General features: G+C 47.8%; 1 protein-coding gene across 5 annotated transcripts in view; it reads left to right on the forward strand.

Annotated features, from left to right (window-relative positions):
- The window catches only part of DNAH9 (dynein axonemal heavy chain 9), a 264,304-nt gene that overhangs the window by 98,885 nt on the left and 145,494 nt on the right, over positions 1–19,925 (forward strand). For all 5 annotated transcript variants that reach the window (XM_072940756.1, XM_072940754.1, XM_072940753.1 and 2 more), the window contains 4 exons: positions 5,453–5,557; positions 14,593–14,750; positions 17,255–17,393; positions 19,601–19,888. In XM_072940756.1, the coding sequence (XP_072796857.1) occupies positions 5,453–5,557; positions 14,593–14,750; positions 17,255–17,393; positions 19,601–19,888 (690 nt within the window). The remainder of the gene's footprint in view (positions 1–5,452; positions 5,558–14,592; positions 14,751–17,254; positions 17,394–19,600; positions 19,889–19,925) is intronic.

A 19,925-nucleotide genomic window follows, 5' to 3' on the forward strand; every position in this document is an offset into this window, starting at 1 on the left:
CTTTTATTTTGATTTACTGTATGTATTTTTATAAACCTTCTCAAGTCCCTTTTGAAAATAAGATGGCATATAAATAAATTTAAAGTGAAAAATAAAACAATTGCATTAAATAGGTTAAATATTTATAGGTATAAATCATGTGATATATTGATTGCAAAATAAATTCGATTTAAAAATAGTTACAGAGACTGCAAGACAGCACTTGCAGATACCACACACAGACCTCGTTAAATGAGATTCATGTGCTGTAACTTTAATATTTCTCTTGTACGTGAAATTCTGCTGTGCAGAGTTGCAGAATCCTATAGCACCATGTTTTCTCGTGGAAAGCAAACTAAATGAGAATTCAGACCCAAAATAGCTGTCCTCCCATAGTCTACACACTACACTTCAATATGGTTGCTCTTACTGATGAATACATAATGTTTCTCTTTAACTCAGGCTGGAAGAAGAAAGATTCGCCCCCACCTTTAAAGAAACAAACTGAGCCTTAAGGCTTGTTTTCATTTTCTAGGTTCATCTAGAGTTAAGCAATGGCAGCATTGCTGAAATAACTGTGCTCTCCCAAGAGGAGCATTGTGGAGGGCACACTCATTTATATGTGGAAGATACATACCTGGGGTATTGATTGAAGAAAATCAGCCAGATTTCTTCAACGTCGTGCCTGACATAGGAAACAGGAAGAGAGGAGTTGGCCCCATGGCCAGGGGTCATTAAGGTCACTTTACCCAGTCCTTTCAAAAACTTATTACTAAACCCTGACCCCACCAAATCCTCTAAGAGTACAGGATGAGAGGAGGAGTCTATCCTTAATTTGAACTGTGGGAAGCTTCGCTCACGTGAACCTAGCGTAGACACAGATCAGAGCAAGAACAATAGGTATGGCCATAGTGAGACAAAACAAAGGAGGGGGGATTCCTTCCTAGAGAGCAGCAGCCTTTGTAGGAGCCCCACTAGGCAGTTTGCAGACCTCCCCTTCCCTTTGTTGTGCAGCTATTCAGAATTATTTTTGTCTCAAAGTACACTCCAGCAATCAAGCGAATTTATTGGATATCACCATTGCTCAGCATGTGTTGGGCATCATGGGAGGATATCACAGATAGATGTATAGATAATAGATGGATGGATGATAGACGGATGGATGGATGGATGGATGATAGACTGGGTGAGTGTGACACAGTGCATCTGGAGAGACAAGAATGATACAGGAAATAACTGGGGAGACACCAGACAGCATTACCCTGAGTGCTAATGTGCGTTCTACAAACTCTAATCCCTGGAATAGTCCAGCGTAGGGAGAGAGGCTCCGAGTGCGCTGGTCAGAAAAGACATCGTGGAGGTGAGACCTGAGGTTGTTTAAGGTTTGGGTGAATGCCAAACAGGGCATGTGACAGTTTAACCCATTAACACGTCAGCTTTAAGCACAGGACTGAGTTCTACGTGCAGTGTCCTTCCCCAGCTTCTCCTCGGACTTCTCCCTGAGCTCTCTTCACAGGGCTTGGCTGGGATGAGGAGAGGAAAGGAGTGAGGGTCAGAACGAGCCTTCACCAGGCGTCACTTGCAGCAACACGGTCAGTTTCAGGCTCTCTAGAGAACAAGCTAGACATAACATGGAGCCATGGTGGAGTCCGCGCAAGTGGACAGGGGAACAGGAGATGGGAGATGGGGGTGAGCGAGGGGAGGGACTCACTGAGCAGCTCTGACCTTGAGGTGCTGGGCTGCCAAGAGACCCCACGGGCTGTAGGACAGAAGCAGGAGCGTGATGAAAACGAACGGTCTTTAGGGAAGGCTCCTTGGGAGAAAGGAAGAGACTGGAAAGAAGGAGCATTTTTGGTGAGAACACTGCAGTCATGCAAACCAGAGCGTGAGAAGCCAGATGATGGGGTAGCAGAAATGGAGAAGAAAGAACAAAAGGCTTTAAAAAATTAACTGATACTTAGTGAACATGGGGAGGGGTGGGGGTGAAACAGGGAGGAGTTAAAGAGGAGAGTCTGGGCCGTCGTCAGGACCCTCACAATCCTCTCTGCCTCTACAAGGAGGCGTCAGGTAACAGGGTGGGCATGAGAGCAGTGCGGAGATTTGGAGAAAAGGGCAAATCACTGCTTTACTCTCAGTGCTGGCTGTAAAACCCATAAAACTAGCCACTTTCTCTGGAAATGGTTGCAATTTTAGTGCTATGGCATCCTTTATATGCTAGCAGCAACACTTTCCCCCTCGACCTCAATTTGGAGAGGCTATTGCTGAAGCATCAAATGATTTCGCACCTGGAAGTACGTGGAGTTCTTTATGACCTCCCCGCGGCATCCACACTGTAGAACGCCCACTCCTTCTTGAGAAACCCTCCCCTCCGGGCTTCTGAAACCTCATGCGTCCACAGCTCTCCCCTCTGACCCTGCCTGTTTACTCTCATTTTCTGGTCCCCTTGCACTTTTCAAGTCTCCCTTGTGTACCGATGACCCCTGCATCTATTTTCCAGCTTCACCCAAGTCCCAGTCTGTCTGTCTAGCTGGGCAACCGAGGCCTCCATTTGGATGCCCTTCTCTGATGCTTGGTTGACCCTCCTGCTGACTTCCTGTCTTCCTCCCGGCCAGATTCCTCTTCCCATCAGTACTGATAACTTCATTTTTCCCCGTGGGCCACGGTGGGCATCTTCAGACATCTTAATTGTCTCAGGTCCTTCCTTCTGTTGTTCCAGTCAGTCAGCAGCACTCATTCTTCCCTCAGCATCATCTCACTTCCAGGCTCCGACGTTACTCGTGTAGCCCTCATCCCAGCCCGGAGACTCAACATCTCCTGGCAGGGCAGCGCCACAGCCCATCTCACGGTGCCACTGTCCTCTGATGGGAGGGGTCAAAACTGAGGCCGTGTGGAGTCCTGGCTGATGCTCAGCCCTTGGGGGTACAGTGTGGGGTGACAGTTATCCCCCGTGGAAACTACTTTCTTCTCTTTTGTGTGTTGGATTTCCGTTTGTTGAAGGGGATCCACAGCTTTAAAAAGCTTTCGAAACCACTGTTACCATGGAAAAGCATGGATTCTGATTCTCAAAACTTAAACAAACAACAAAGGTTGTAACCTTTGACAGGCTGCCATATATATATAATATATATGTATTTTTATATGTATATATAAAATGTGTGTGATATGTACATGTAATGTGTGTGTCTGTGACATTTGACAGATTGCCATATATATATGTCAAACATCACATACACTGAGCAGAAGTCAGGAATATGTTATACACACATACATATGAAATATGAAATATATAGTTTATCATATATATGTGTGTATGCTGTAATAATATAATAATAGTAGTTACTCATGAATGTGTTAATAGTAATATCCACCTGTAGGATGTGGTCGAGCACACAGACACAACACCTGGACCTTACGTCACCTCCTCAGAGAGACTGCCTGTGACTTCTCAATCTGAAATAGCTACATTCAATTATATCTCAATAAAAACAGCCATATCACCCTCAAGTCAAGACTCCAGTGGGACGTATCACTAGCTGACAGTTTCTTATTTTTGTGCTTGTTGTCTGTTTCCCTTGTGAGAATGCAAGCCCCATGAGAACAGAGTCGCCTCTCCCTTGTTCAGGACTGATTACCCATGACCTGGGAGGATCCCTGGTGCATAGCACACACTCACTAAGTATGTGCTGTCTGAATAGAGGAATCAACTAATTTAAGAGGCTTAATAAAAGGTGGGGTTTATTCTTCCCTCCCTTTTCAAAGTCTGCCCTGCGTCCAACCTTGTTTATGCGATGTTAGACTGGTTCTCCTAAAATACTGATTTAACAACGCTTTTCCCTGCTGCAAACCTCCAAAGATCTCTTACAATAATTCAAGGCTTTTCAGAATCATGATCCCCTTTCTTAATTCAACTTTCAAGCCAAAATGATGTCCTTATTTTTCTCCGTACATATTATGATTTTGCTCTTGCTCTGTCCATAATCCTTCCTCCTCCAGGAAAGCCGTTACTCTTCCGTTATGCCTACATGGGTACTTTATCCTATTAAAACCATCATCCAAATGCATGCTTTGAAGGTAACATGTAGTTCTGTGGGATGCCAATACCCCAGGTCTTCTGACTTCTTTTCTTGTGTTCCTTCTACTACACTAATGTTTGCCAGAGTGCATTCTTTTTTTTTTATTGAAGTATAGTTATTTTACAATGTTGTGTTAGTTCCAAGTGTACAGCAGAGTGATGCAGTTATACATACATATGTGTGTTCTTTTTCATTACAGGCTATCACGAGATGTTGAATATAGTTCCCTGTGCATTCTGAGAAAACCAGGGGTCAAATGAGGAAAAAAAGTCCTAGCCATATAACAAAGTTGAACTAATTTAATTTTACCAAACTTCTCAGGGCCCTTAAAATGCTAATATATATTGTAAAATGACAAAAGTGAGTTACAGAACGCAGTGTTTTCCAAACTTGATTGACCAAAGAGTCTTGTCTTCAAGGAGCGCCTCCCAGCTTTGGCGTGCCGTGCAAGTGCTGTTGTAAAACCATCTGCAGTTCACCTCTTTGGCAAAACTGGTCACCCTGGGGCACTGTGACCCACCCCTCTCTGAACGCCATGACACTTGTAGTCTGTGTTATCCATCGAAACAACTGCTCATTAGCGATTTACCTGTTTTATTTGTGTACCGTATCTCCACAACCTAACTAAGGTCTTAGAGGGACTGACCCCCTCTGGGTCTAGCACATGAGCTATGCGTGGAGCTGAGGGCCAAAAATGCCCACTGAGTAAACAAATGGACTTTGGATTGTTTACTTGTTCCCAGCACTTGAATTTTGATTCCTTGCCTGTGGCCTTGAGTGTCTCCCAGTTACCTCTCCCTTTATATGGTTCCATGGTTTACTAGTCCAAGTTGAACGCCCAGAGTGGTTTTTATTTTTAGGACAGATACACCATCTGCCCTCTGAAATTCTTTCCTTGCTCTTGTTACAAAGACTTATGTGTAGTTTATTTCCTGTAGAGGTCATCCCTTCCCACTCCCACCTCCAGCTGCCTGTCACTCTGGAAAGCCTGAGTATCCGGCGTGGACTTAAAGATACAGACATAAACTTTTCCTTCAGCACATGCCAAAGGCTGAGCAGGCTTTTTTTTTTTTTTTTGGTCTGTATGGTGCAAGAAATATAATATTTTATTCATTTCCTGGGATCTTGAAAGCTACAGAATCAACAGTAATGCAAGCCTGATGACATTTTAAAGGGATTTTGGTCCAAGTGTCTTGAAAAGGTTCTGTTTGATCCCATGACTTACAGTGGCACCCAAAACCATCAAAATTTTAATTGTTCTTGAAATTTTAATACGAGTTTCTAACCAGTGGTCTTTAGGGAACTGGAAGTATCTATAATAAAGGGAACGGAAAATTACTTAGATGTGTAATGGTAAGCCGGTGCAGATAGTAATGTAATCTTCGTACATTTTATTACAGTCTTGCGGCAACATCTACAAGGGACTCGCTCAGACCGGTGCCTGGGGCTGTTTCGATGAGTTTAATCGAATCTCCGTGGAGGTCTTGTCGGTGGTGGCAGTGCAGGTATGGGGGGTCTCTGTGCCAAGCACTGGGGACAGCTGCATCCTCTTGTTTTTAAGCTCTCCTCATCCACTGGCTGGTATCCTCCCCTATCCCCCCCACCCCACCCCAGCTGCATTTCATGGCCGTTCCTCCACCCTCTAAACTCAGGCCGGGGGGCAGGATATGGGTATCATGCAGGTCCCCACCAAGGGGGATCCGATTACTGGCCGTGAGACTCCATTTCCTCTGTAAAATGGGAAGAAAGAACAGGCACCCCGCCTGCTTCATCAGGGTGAGGAGAGGATCAAACAAGACGTTGGCACCCGGCTGCCTGGAAAGGGCATCATACCACCATGGGCTTTGGGACTGCCAGACCAGGGCTTAAAATTCTGCTTCTCCATTTCCTCACTGAGAGTCTTGGCCGGTGGCCCCAGCAATCTCAGCCTAATTCACTTAATTATGTACAAAGAGAGGATGACAATGTGAGTGTTGAATGAAGAAAGTCATTTGGGGGGGTTAGAGTTTCTCGAAGCATGCCACTGTCTTTCAGTTCATCCAGAAAGCACTTACTGAACACCCACAGCGTAGTAAGTGCTGTGCTCAAGGCCAGGGTGAAGGGCCCGCAGCTGAAAGGGCACCATTCCTAACTTCAAAAGCCTTGAGTTCTTGAGGCACTCTCCAGCGTTCTGGAAGGCATTTGATTTCTGACTCACAGTGTGGGACGAGACTGCCAGGCACGTGATCTTGAGCCGAGGCCTTAAAAAGATGGAGAGGATTTGGATTTGGGTAGAGATCCCATAGACGGTGGGAGCAGGAGGTGGGTGGCAGAGAAAAGTGAGTGAACGTTGGTGAAAGGCTGTTCTGTACCAGGTGCTTCTCACGCATCTTCTCCTGCATCTTCTGTCATCTCCTGTGTCTCCTGTATCCCCCCGCAGCCCTAGGAGCCACTGTTAGCACGTGTATATGAGTATACATATCCAGAGAGAGACAGAGGGAGAAACTGCAGAGCAAAGAAGAAAAATAACTTGCTCGAGGGCACACGGTTGGCAAGTGAGGACACTAGGATTTGACCCCAGCTCCCCACGCACGCTGTTGGTGCAGGTCTGGACACCAATCCGAGATACAAGGGGTGAAATGCTAGAGAAGAGAATAAGGCCAGGGAGGCAGGTTTGAACCAAATATAGATGGACCTAAATGCCGTGGTGTTGTGCCTTCTTCAGTGGGCAACGGGGAACCCCTGGAGACCTCTGAAAGGGAAATTACCCCTCTCCTTGGACACAGTTTTAAGGAGGGACCAGGCAGGGGGAGGATCAGTGGGTCCTAATTGGAGCTTGAAGGCCTAAACAGAGCCCCATGGGCCCCAGGGGTGTGTGGGTTCTGATTGAACTCACATACCATTCAATCAGAGATGATTCCATTTTATGTTACTGTTTGCTTTTATTTCCGAAGCAGTATGTTCACAGTACGGAAAAGGAAAACTAGAGCTGTGAGGGCCTCTTTGGTCCCTGTAGGCCTCTGTTTAATTCTTTCAGGTCCAGACAAAGAAACAAAAGTGTAGCTTAGCTGACGCAAGCGTGCAGGGTTGAGGGAAGGCGCAGCGGAAGCGGGGAGTGGGTGGGGAGCTGGCTGGGGCCGCATCCTCCTCCTCCAGCCAGCCTGCCTTCCCTGGCAGGAGCTGGCCTCCAGCCACGTGACCCCCACCTGCCGTCTCCCCTCTCATCCAGGCTTGCTGTCCCTGTCACAGGTAGGCTGGACCTGGAGCTGTGGGCAAGTGCTGACACCACCACAAGGCTGAACAGTGGTGGAACCTGCACCATCAGCTAATGCCATGGCCCACCCTGGTCTCATTTGCCACTGGGAGCCACAGGTGGTCCGGGGGCTGCATAGGGTCCCTTCGTTTTCCCCTCCCCAAAGTCAGGCTTTCCATCTCTTGCATTTGGCTGCCAGCTGGTGTTCCAACTCACTGACGCTTGTTTGGACTGTTTCTTGGTGAAGTTCCTGAAAGTTGCAAAAACGTAGGGCTCTTCTCTCATTCCCAGAGGCCATGTATGGCTTTCCCCCTTCCTTAGGTTTGTTCAGTGCAGCAGGAGCTAGTAAAGGAAGTAAGTCGAATAGCTGGCCTGCGTACTGTCTCGGCTGAAAACCCTTGACTGTCTTGGTTCCCAAAAGCTGCCTGTGCTGTCACGATGACAGCTTGAAGCTGGCTGTGGCAGGAGTATTCCCATCACAGAAACAGACAAATCCTGTAATCAGGGCATTTTGTTTTCCTGGAGAGCTGGTTGTTACACGTTTACCGGCACACCTCTGCCTTGTGAGAATATGGTGCCAGTGTTGCCAAATCTCTTAAAATTTAAGGAGCAGCTGAAAGTCCAATTTTTATTAAAAAATTTTAGATTTCTAAAAGTTGACGAGGTATCCAGTTAAAAACAAAATAAAACAAAAAACCTGAGCTGAACAGATAAAACACATCAGCTGCCTGCATTCACCTCTGAGCAGTCACTGCACTGCTTGGAACCAGGAATGATGCCCCTGTGAGGATGGTTTGAATTTCGTGATGTAAGATGTGGCGTAAAACAAAGAAAACAAGCCTTTCTGGAAGGACTGATTCTAGGCCTGGAAGGGTTCTGAAAATCAGGAGAGAAGCATCAGCTTCTTGGCGTGGTGTCCGTTGGGATCAGTAACCCATAATTTTACCATGTGCCTGGAGTTTTTCTTTTACTTCTTCCAGTGCAGCTACCTAAGCAGCCAGCGTCTTCCTCCATCTTTTCATTCCCTTGCTCACTGTCCTCTGATATTTCTACCCACCTTTCTGTCCACATGTTTCATCTTTGCTGTTACGACTTTCCGCACCATCTCTTGGCTGCTTGCCTCAGTTTTCTGAGGGTGTTTCTCTTTCAGCTAGGTCCCCTGCTGTTACTGCCCTCCCTTGAACCCAGGGCCGTTCATCACGAGTAGTCACACCTCTGCTGTCCCAGTGCAGCACTCAGTGCTGGGGGCTGCCACTGGGCTGTCTCAGTGTGTCCTGCAAGGAGATGGGGGAAGAGCAAAGGGAAGCCGTGAGAGCCAGACCAAGGGCCGCAGAGAGCTCGTCGTGAGCTCCAGAGGTTGTATGAGCGAGTCCCATGTACAACTGGGATTTTAAAAGGAACACATTCTTGTAGAGTGGAGTTAGCCAGACATGGAGCTGGGCAGTGGTTATGTGTGCAGGCTCTGGTACCACACTATCAGCATTCAATTCTGATTCTGCCACTTACTAGCTGTGTGACCTTGGGCAAGTCCATGTCATGTTTACATCTGTAAAGGGGGTTAATAATAGCATCTACTTGATGCAGTTGTGATCATTATTAAATGAGTTAACATGTATAAAGCACTGAAAACTGAGCCCTACACATGTAGGCACACAATAAATGTTAGTCTCTGTTATGGTGATGATGACGATGGTAATGGTGATGGTGGTGATGATAATGGTGATCATGGTGATAGTGATAGTGGTGATGATAATGATGGTGATGACCATGATGAAGGTGATGATGATGGTAGTGGTGATCATGGTGATGATGATGATGGTGATGACCATGATGAAGGTGATGATGATGGTAGTGGTGATCATGGTGATGATGATGATGGTGATGACCATGATGAAGGTGATGATGATGGTAGTGGTGATCATGGTGATGATGATGATGATGGTGATGACCATGATGAAGGTGATGATGATGGTGATGACCATGATGATGGTGCTGCTGGTGGTGATTATTATTATTGTCTGAACCCTGCAGGAAATGGGTTGAAAGAAAGTAGAAGGGACACACAGGACAGGGAAGAAGGATCCACACCTGGTCTCACCAGTCTCCTCTGCACCCTTTGCTCCTTCTCAGCTGGCCTGGGCTCAGGCTGTCTTAACAAGCTGAACAGTGTCCTAAACGAGGAGGCAGAGCCCAGCAACCACGGTCCCCAGTGCATCATAGACACTGTGAATTTGCCTGATTTTGAAGCTGCCCAATACAAATTCGTTAGTGAGTTCTCCAGATCAATTCCCTTTTGCTTCTGGAAGTAAAGGAAATAAGTTCAACCCAGAATTCCCTGATGCTTCCACATTCTCATCTAGGAAGACATCCATAGGAGACATTCTCAAGAAAGTGGTCTGACAACAACCTGGGCAAAATCAGAGCTAGTACCACTTAAAATCATAGACCCATCGAAGGAGAAAATTGCACTTAGCTATTCACACCGCAGACTAGGCTGGCAAACTGGTTCACAAGCCGCACCAGCCGGCCGTTCTCCCCGCCCCCGCCCCCTCCACTCGCTCCTTGCATGTCTGTGCGCCTCTTCCCAGTCACTTCCACAAAAGTGAGCATGCTTCGGTATCCTTGGGGGTGGAAATTTTCATGTCTCTGTCACTGGTCAAGCAGAATTGGGAGAAGTATGGCAGTTCCAAGAGCAATTACTCTGTTATTTTTAAAACGTGTAAGATACTAAACTTCTGAGGGGACTTCTTCTGCCACTACTGCTGCAATCGGCTCCCTAAGCCTTGGGTTATCCGGGCCCAGGGACTTTGGCCACCAAGACACACCCCACCACTCTGTACCTCCAGCCCCTACTCCCCGTCCACACTCCCTGGCCAGGCGTCCCTGCCACTTCCTCCCTTCCAAAGGTAGAACCTGACAGTGTGCTGGGCTGAGGCAGGAAGCAGCCGGAAGCAGCCAGTCATGCAAGGATCAGGAGCCCACCACAGCCGTGTTCTCAGTACTCAAGGCACTGAGCAAATGCTAGAGTCTCAGAGCCTAGGGAGCTCCCATGTAACACCCTGTATAGAGGAACTTAAGGTCTCAGTTAAAAACACAGAAATACATTTTTTTAAATGTACAAAGTGATGAGTGGGTTGCACTTCCCGAAGGCAGCAGACTCCAGTCTGCCCCTGCAGAGAGAAGCGTGGAATGAGCCAGGCAGGATTGTAATACCACACGGCTTTTGGGGGCAAAGCTGAAAGAGAGAATGACCCAGGGGACCACAGAATGAATGGCCCACTTCCCTAGAATATAAGGGGAAAGGTAGAAGGTATGGAGAAAAAGCTGCGATGAGGCACGTAGCTTAGGGCGAGCCGATGAGCTCCTGAAAATGTGTCACCTGCAGGGAGGATAGGATGACTCTGATACTTCACCATCGTGGCTGATGCGAGGCCCTAGCCTGGGCAGGAGGATGTGGTGTGGAACCCCCTGTGATCACCAACTTCCAGTCTTTGGAGGGAAAGATGCCACTTAAACTATCCAGTCAAGGCCCATGGTGGTCAGACAAGCACACACGGCTTGTGCAGGTAACAGCAGCGCTCACTGAAGTCAGAGCTGGCCTGCGTCTACACCTGCCCACTAGATGCCAGCAACAACCCACCTGCCCCCAGCTGTGACAACAAAACTGTCTCCAGGCCTGGCGACATGCCCCCTGGGGAGGGCAGGTGCAAAGCCACCCACAGTTGAGAACACTGGTCTCTACATAGCTTTCCATTTTTGTTTGTTTTCTTTAATGGGTAGCAAAAACACTTAATTTTTTATTGAAGTGTAGTTGATTTACAATGTTAGTTTCAGGTGTATGGCAAAGCAATTCAGTTATACATATACATGCATATATACTTTTCTTTTCAGATTCTCTTCCAATATATGTTATTACAAGAAATTGAATATAGTTCCCTGTGCTGTACAGTAGTAGGTCCTTGTTGTTTATCTGTTTTGTATTTGGTAGTGTGTATCTATTAATCCCAAATTCCCTATGTATCCCTCCCTTGCTCTTTCCCTTTTGGTAACCATAGTTTGTTTTCTATGTCTGTGAGTCTGTTTTTGGTTTGTAAATAGAACTTGTATTTTTTTTAGATTCCACATAGAAGTAATATCATTGATATTTGTCTTTATCTGTCTAACTTCACTTAGTATGATAATCTCTGTGTCCATCCATGTTGCTATAAATGGCATTATTTCATTCTTTTTTATGGCTGAGTAATATTCCATTGTATAAATATACCACATCTTCTTTATCCACTCAACTGTCAGTGGGCATTTAGGTTGTTCCCATGTCTTGGCTGTTGTAAATAGTGCTGCTATGAACACTGGGGTGCAGGTGTCTTTTCAAATTGTAGTTTTCTCCAGATATATAGTGCTCCAGAAAAGCACCTTTTTTATTTCATGGAAACTTAATGTCTCTAAATTATAACACACACAGTTACTCAGAAATGGTGTATGTTTGATGAGAAGCTGTGTGTGGCTGGCACAGGGTCCCTACTGGTAGAAGGCTGTGTAGGGAAGTGGCTAAAAGTTTGTGCTTTGGCCCCTGATTGCCTGATTTTAACTCAGGTTGCCCCACTTACCAACTATTAGACATCTGGCAAGTTTTATTTTTATTTTTCTTTCAACTTTTTAATTGTGAATTTATTTTAGCATTGTAGAAATTACAGAAAACCAATCATAGAAAAGTTGCAGAAATAGTGCAGTGTTCCCATATATCCCTCCGCTAGCCTCCCCGATGTCAGCGTCTTCCATTACTGTAGTACCGTCTGAACTGCCTTCTGCTGCCGTTTCCTCGTCTATAAAATGAGGTTTTCACCGGTTTCACACAGCTGTTGCGAGGACTGAATGGGATAATTCACATAAAATTCTCAGAAAAGCACCTGATACATATAAGTGCTCAGTAAACGTCAGTTATTATTTTATTATTGTTCCGCAAGGCTTTAAAATCTCCAAGTGATGATTGTTTAGTGGAGAAACAGACCTCCTTGAGTGAGGAGTGTACCTGGCACCTTAGATACTGTCCTTCCCTAGCTGTGTGTGCCCCTCCACCTGGCTGGGCTTGCAGTTTACTCCAGACGATCTCAGTCCACCTGCTTCTCCCCCCACCCCCGGCCTCCTGAAGGACCTCTGGACTTTGTCAGGGCCCTCTGGACCCAGACCACTGCTGGAGTCCAATGGCTTGTTCCCTGGACCTCGGCTGCTTGTAAGGCAATGAGGAAGTGCCAGGCAGATTGTCTCCGGTCCTGTACAAGCCGGGCTGATGGAGCCTGCTGTCCGCACTGATGCTCCGCACTGATGCGTCCTTGAGTCTGTTCAACACTCTCCCTCAAGAGCCCCCTACAGAATTTTACACAGAAGCCCAGATGCCACCAGTGCTACAGTGCACCATAAATTCTCGCTGAGCATGAGGTTTCTGGGCCTCGGTGTTGCAGGAGGAAGTGCTGAGTCAGAACCAACAGCAGGAAGGGTCCTGGGCTTTGCTCTCGCCCAGAGGTATCAGGGCAATTTGTAAGTGGTAATTAAACTCCCATGCCCACCCCATAACAAGGGGAGAGCTCACTGTATTTTACAGAGGGGAGGACTGAGGCCGAAGGAGAGAGCCCAGCCTTTCCCACTCACGGAACCCGCGGGCTGGCGAGGGTGGTGAGAGGCAGAGCTGGCGCCCCGGGAACCAGCAGAGCTCGAGCTGTCTGGCCGGCATGCCCTGCGCTGGATCCAGGCCACCTCTGCCAGAACGCACTGACATTCTGTGCACGCGTGGAAAAGAAGTTTCAGTCTTGAACTAATTGCTGTGAGCTCAAACGCTTTCTGTCATTAGAGCTTCGCTTTGAGTAGAGGAGCTGAATCCCAATTGTGGAATCGTCTCGTGTTGTGGCAGACACTGCCCTGCCAGGCCTAGGGTGCAGAGGAGGGGGGCCTGGACCAGTGCTAGATGGTCCAGCTGCCTGCAGTCTCTCTGTCTCTGTCTCTGTCTGGTGCATGGGCCACTGTCTCTCTCTCTTTTGTTTATGGTCCAGCTGTCCCTCTCCCTTTTATGCACTCCAGCTGTTTTTCTCTGTGCCTCTCTCTCTCACAGACACATCCCTGCAGCCCAGTCTCCACAGAACCCGTGGGTTATTCTGAACACCCTGAGCATAGCTAGTACGCATGGGACGCATTCAAACCCTCGCGCTGGGCCAAGCTTTCAGCTTCGCTCTTGAGAATCCTGAGGGGCTGGAAATGTTCAGAGACGTTCTGGGGCCTGGCTGAACAAGTGAGCCCCTTCTGTCTTCCCCTCTTCTGTTGCTGAGCGTGCTTGCACACACTTTTCCAAAGCAGATGTGAAAATAAGTGGCTGGATTTCATTTCTGTCTCTCCTCCCACTGCTGTAAGAATGACGTATAATCTAGATCCGAGGGGGTCAGGCTTCAGCTCAAATCCTCTCTGGCTCCAGACCACATTTAAGGAAAAGTCTGATCTCTTTAGACAGGCACTGAGAGCCCCTGAGGGCCCGGCCCCGGCCCCCCTCGCTGCTGCAGCTTTTTCACTCCCACGCCCGCAGGAGGCACCTGTGCTGCTAGGGCCTGCTGTGGAGGTGGAGACCCGGAGTGGCCCAGAGGGGTTAACCACGATGAGGAGCGCCCTGCGACGATGGTGGTCATGTTAACAGTTTCCACGTTAGCTGTTCTTTAAGCGTTTTCTGTGTGCTAAGCTTTATTTCATTTACTCCTTAGAGCAAGCCCAGCAGGTAGGTTCTCTCTCACGCAGCGGCCAAGAGCTCAGGCCCCAGAATCCCTGTGTTGGATTCAAATGCGGCCAAGAGCTCAGGCCCCAGAATCCCTGTGTTGGATTCAAATGCAGGCTTGAGCACTTGGCGGCTGTGTAGGGAAGAGCAAACTACTCCACCTCCTGGTGCTTCCGTTTCTTCCTAGAGAAAGAGGGCTGATGGTACCATAGCGTCCGCTCAGGATCGTAGCGAGGAGAGAAGGAGTTAATACATGAATGTGCTCTGGACAGCGGTCAGTGCTCGTACACCTCTCTTACTACTGCAGAGGGACCGGCGCTCAGACAGTTGTGGGCTGTTCACCCCCAATCCCTTAGCCGCTGCGTGATGAACAGATATGGGGACGTGCGCCCAGTGCCCATCAATAAGGGGTCCAGGGCGCCGTCCCCACACCTGTCCCTCCAGGAAAGAGGCCCCAGAGCAAGTGTGTGAGTTGTGTGTGACCGTGGGCTCCCAGCTTTCGCTCCCACCTGCCCCTGAAACGTGGTGGATGCATTTTCCCATGGCTCGTTCACCAGGTGAAAAGCATTCAAGATGCGATTCGAGATAAGAAGCAGCGGTTCAACTTCCTTGGGGAGGAGATTAGCCTGAACCCTTCTGTGGGCATCTTCATCACCATGAACCCAGGCTACGCCGGCCGCACGGAACTCCCGGAAAACCTCAAGGCTCTGTTCAGGTGAGCGTCCACTCTGCCCCATGCACGGGCCCCGAAGAGAGAAGCTTCTTTTATTTTTGCCACTGAAAATGTATGATGTATATATTAAAAGAAATGTGAGATATGTAAAAAAAGTAGATTTTACAAAACCATGTTTAGCACCATCACTAGTAAAATTATTTTTTGCTTAATTGTGCTCTGTTCTTCTTTACAGGCGTATACAGTCATGCATTTGTAGTCTACGTTTGTGGTCTGCACACAGTTTCTTTTTATTGTTTTGCTTTTTCATTTAGTAGTCTATCATACCCCAGTCGTAAATAGTTTCTTTTTCTGTGAGAAGTCTTAAGAAATCTCATTTCATGACTGCATTTTATTCTATCAAGTGCATGGTCCACAATGTAATTAACTAGTCACTCATAGTTAAATGTTAAGACTGTTTCTAACTTTTAAAATAAATGTATGCATCATGCTATAATATACATAAGTATTTTTCCTGTATGCGTGATTATTTTCTTTGGCTAGCTTCCCAGGAGTGGAATCACTGTGTTAACAGGGAGGAACGTTTTTGAAGCTTTTGATGCACACTGCCAAATTACTTTCTACAAAGAGCGGTGCCGAGTTACACTCCCAGGAGCAATGCATGAGAGCACCTTTTTTTATTTTACTTTTGCCACCAGTAGATATTGCCATGTTTTAAAATCTTCTTTATTGTGGTAAGAAAACACTCTAGCAGGGGCTAGAGTCTCCATTCTTTTTTTTTTCCCCCTCGGAATAAGAGAAGTCAGCTCAACAAAGAGAAAACTGAAAGATGCTTCATGGCTTCTGATTGCCTGCCTACCCGAGAGAGAGATGACAAGGCTGTTTGTCTCATCTTTGGACTGAGACCCAGTGCTCTCTGTCTGGGGACATGGAGGCCCAGGAGGCCACTGGAAAGCTCCCTGCATCCTCCAGCCCCTCCGTTTTCCCTGCTCCAGGGGTGGTGTTTTATCTCCTCCTTCAGGCAGGAGGAGTCTTAACCAAGACCTTGTCAAGATGTCAGCAGGCCGTGTGAACCGGTGCCACAGAATATTGTAGTGCTCACTGTTTACCTGCAGAGTGTTCATTCAATAAGCCCTGTGTCACGAATGGTACTGGACAGGGGTTATCACCCTGATAAGAATGATTCCTTCCATTTTTCTCCCCTCCACTTAAAGGGAACACATATCCATAGAAGAAAGTTTGGGGAGAAGGGAACAGAAAAGTACTTGGAAAAATGATAAGTACAAATACCTCCTTTTACCTTTAACTCTCACAAAAACTCTTATGAGGTGGCTACTTACGAGGACCCCCGGTATTGCGAGAAAGCAGATTCAGCACACGGCCCAGGGGAGTCACCCTAGTCCTCGGGGTGGCTTGTAACCCAGCTAGTAAGTGGCTGAACCTGAGTGTGAACCCCAGAGGATGAGCTCAGGCAGGCCAACTCCAGACTCTGCCCCTCCCCCTCCCAGGGCTGTCATCCAGAGGGAGGCAGTGCGACCCTTTGGCACCTTCCCTCCAATATTGTGTGGGCAGAGTTCTTTTTCAAACTTGGGATCAGACTCTGTATAGCTGAGTACCCCGCCTTCATTAATTAACGTCTTCCCACGTCACTCAGTAGTTTTTCTTCTACAGCATCATTTTTCATGGCTTCGTTGCACTTTGTTGTATGGGTGCATATTTAACCCTATTTCAGGTGGCAAAATAATTTGGAGAATCCAAGTATTTGGTTGCTCCTTTGAATTTGAATACAGTGTAAAATAATATAAAGGGAAAAATTTACTTGAATGATATGTTTTTGAAAATTTTATATCAGTGTAGGGAAAATTCAATTTAAAAGACGTAACAATGTTGGGCTCTTATTACGTCCCTAATAAATTAATCTTAAAATTAAGTATTTTTAAAATTGAATGTTTCTAGAGCCAGTCACTGTAAATCCTTATCTATAGACAAAAATCCCCTTCTGTAGTCTCATGTTTGGCATTTTGTGGCAAGGTGGGGTTAATAGGTGGCTACTTCAGACTTCAGCATTAGGTATTTACATTTGTACCCAAGTAACTGAGTGTCTCTTCTTGGAGGAGACAAGTTTTGAGGATGAGAAATATATTTTCATTTTCTTGTAGATACCAAGAGAGACTCAGTTCTTCAACTTTAGCCCCTAGGCTATTATAGAAGACCACTAATCTGTAATCTACTCATTGCCAAGGGTTTACGAGCCTGTGCCTTGTGTCAGGCACACTGGACTCCAGTGACAAGACTTGAGTTATGGCCCCAACTCTGTCCCTATCTGCTAACATCCCCCGTCATCTTAAGCAAGAGAGTTCCCCCCCCTTATCCTCAGTTAACTGGTCTTTAAACTGAAAGTCTTTGATGGAGCAATGGCTGAGGTCTCAGTTTTTACCCTCACAGATGCCTCTGTCCCTGATCTCAGCTAGTGTCTCTTGTCTTACAAGCCCCCCGCAACTGTGTGGCTGGGAGGCTGTCTCAGCCCTCTGTCTCCCTGCCCGCAGGCCTTGTGCGATGGTTGTTCCAGACTTCGAGTTGATCTGTGAAATCATGCTGGTGGCAGAAGGATTCATCGAAGCACGGTTATTAGCCAGGAAGTTCATCACCCTTTACCGGTTGTGCAAAGAGCTTCTCTCCAAACAGGTACACTCCCTAGTGAGCCCGGGCGACCAGTCATGTGTGATTGACCCAGCTGGGGACGCATTCTGGGGCCAAGGTGTTAGGGAAACATTAGAACCTTCTCATAAAGAAGTTCTGGAAACTTCTGGTATCAAGATTCATATTCATTTTCTTAACCCAGCATTAAAAAAAATACTATTTGGCCACAAAACTCCATTTTTTAATAGAATACGTAACAACACCTCACAGATTACTGGTGTCCCATGAGGAACATTGCGGTGGCAATGACAGTCCTTGGAGGGAGTGGTCTCTGAGGAAACAGAGAGTGGGGGAGGGTTGGAGAGAGAGAGTTAGGCATTAAGGGGCCCCACACTGCTCGTGGCTGCTGGTCCTTAAATGTGGCTTCTGCCCAGGGCAGGTCCCCTAGCCAGAAGAGCATCCTGCAGGATGATCATGAACCTCCAAGTTTTATGCCTTAGATGGATAATTTCTTGGAGTCAAGTTCAGCCAGTCGAGCTTCCTGGGCTGTTGTTCCCAATGAGTTTCTCTTCCTTTGGGGTTCTTTCAAGTGGACCGCTTTTGCTGCCACAACACAGGCTCTCTCAGCCAGGTGAAGTCTGTCCAATATGGATTAAAACACACACACACACACACACCGGCTCCTGTTTCCTCCGTACCTCCCACGCCCCCGCTCGCTGCGTCCTCTCTCTAGGCTCTCGACCACCGTTGGCTTCCGGCCCAGTGACTCACTCTTCTGACTCGATCCCAAACCTCTCTTTTGAACTCTGAGCCTGTATATACAGTGGTCTGTGCCACATGCTCCCCGACTGCCTAAAACACACCTCCAACTGAGCATCTGAAGCTGGTGGTCCTGCCAGCCCCACCCCAGGCCCACTTGTGTGTCAGGGCTTCAGCGGAACGATCGTTTACTCACTCGCCAATTCTGGAACCCTGGGAGTTATCCTTGCCACCGCCTTCTTCCTCAGCCTCACGTCTAGTCATGGATGAAATACAGTTCGTTCTACCCTGTGGATGTTTCTCAAATACATCTCATTTTCCTTGTACCACTTTTGTCCCAAGCGCCCATGTCTCTTGCTTAAACCCTGGGAACTTCTCCCCACTGGTTTCTCCACCTCTGCTCTAGTCCTTTGAATCTGTCTTTTAGCCACTAGCTGGAGGGGTCATTTAAAAATGCTCCTCCCTGTACTTAGGATAAAGACCAGCATCCTTGTCACTCCCGCAAAGGACTGTGTGTGGCTCTGTCTCCTGCCCGCTCCCGCAGCTTCAGGTCACAGCCTTCTCCCGATGGGGCTCCTGCCTATGTTCAGTGTACTCTGAAGACGGGGGACGTGGCGGTTGTACCTGGGCTAAGGGTCAGACATCCCTGAAGGAACAGTATGAAGGAAGACCTGAGGGAGTAGAAGTCAGTGAAGTGCAGACGGGAGAGAAGTGCAGTCAAGGCCAGAAGGAACAGGATGGCCACGGGCTCAGGGGTGGGGAGACAGTGTCCGGTGTCGCCGCCAGGTCCCTTGTCTTCGCTGCTCACTGAGTTGCCCTTTGTAGCATGTGTCACAACTCTTAAGTAACTATCTGCTGTGAAGCAAGTAGCAGAGCTGGGACTTGAACACAGGGCCGTCCGAGTTCCAAGCCTATGCTCTGAGCTGTACACCCACACCCCCCAGTCCCCCACACTGCTCCGAGCCCTGATTTCAGCTGTGCAGTCGTATGGGCCACTCTCCCCTGGAGTCTGCTGTCAGCACTTGTGACCCACGGGTTCCACTTTTGACAAGAATTTGAAGGAACTACTTTTTAAATTCCTTTCCTTGGAGAGTTTGAAGGCCTCCGAGGAGGAGCATGTAAGGTCAGCCTCAGCCATCTCTGAGAGCTAACACGTCTCCCTTCTTGATAACCCTTGCACCCTCTGAATGATCAAGGAGTAGCCAGAGTCGGTTTGAAAGCGGTTCTGTGTAATCTCCCGACCCTGCCGGAGCCGTCTGTTATGTTCTGTGTCTGCTTTGTTGTCATGGCAGCTGGAAAAGTAACTGAGCCAGACCAGGAGCTAGGGTCCCGGGATCATGAGCTCCTGTGTCGCTGAATCCTTCCCTTTGCCTCTGCCTTGGCCTCGGAAGTGACCTGGTGCTGATGGGACACTAATTCTGCAGACACTGGCCCGAGCCCGTGGTGCCCTGCGTCCCAGCAGCTCCAGTCTCACCCTCGCTGCCTTCCCACAGGATCACTATGACTGGGGCCTGAGAGCCATCAAGTCCGTGCTGGTGGTGGCGGGGTCCCTGAAGCGAGGAGACCCTGACCGGCCCGAGGACCAGGTCCTGATGCGCTCCTTGAGAGACTTCAACATCCCCAAGATCGTGACCGACGACATGCCAGTGTTCCTGGGCCTGATCGGAGACCTGTTTCCCGCCCTGGATGTCCCTCGGAGGAGAGACCTCAACTTCGAGGCTCTGGTTAGGAAGGCGGTAGTGGATCTGAAGCTCCAGGCTGAGGACAACTTCGTGCTCAAGGTACATGGGGTTTTCCCTCCCAAGGTTCCTTTGTCTC

Source organism: Vicugna pacos, chromosome 16, assembly GCF_048564905.1.
Source record: "Vicugna pacos chromosome 16, VicPac4, whole genome shotgun sequence".
Classification (NCBI taxonomy): domain Eukaryota; kingdom Metazoa; phylum Chordata; class Mammalia; order Artiodactyla; family Camelidae; genus Vicugna; species Vicugna pacos.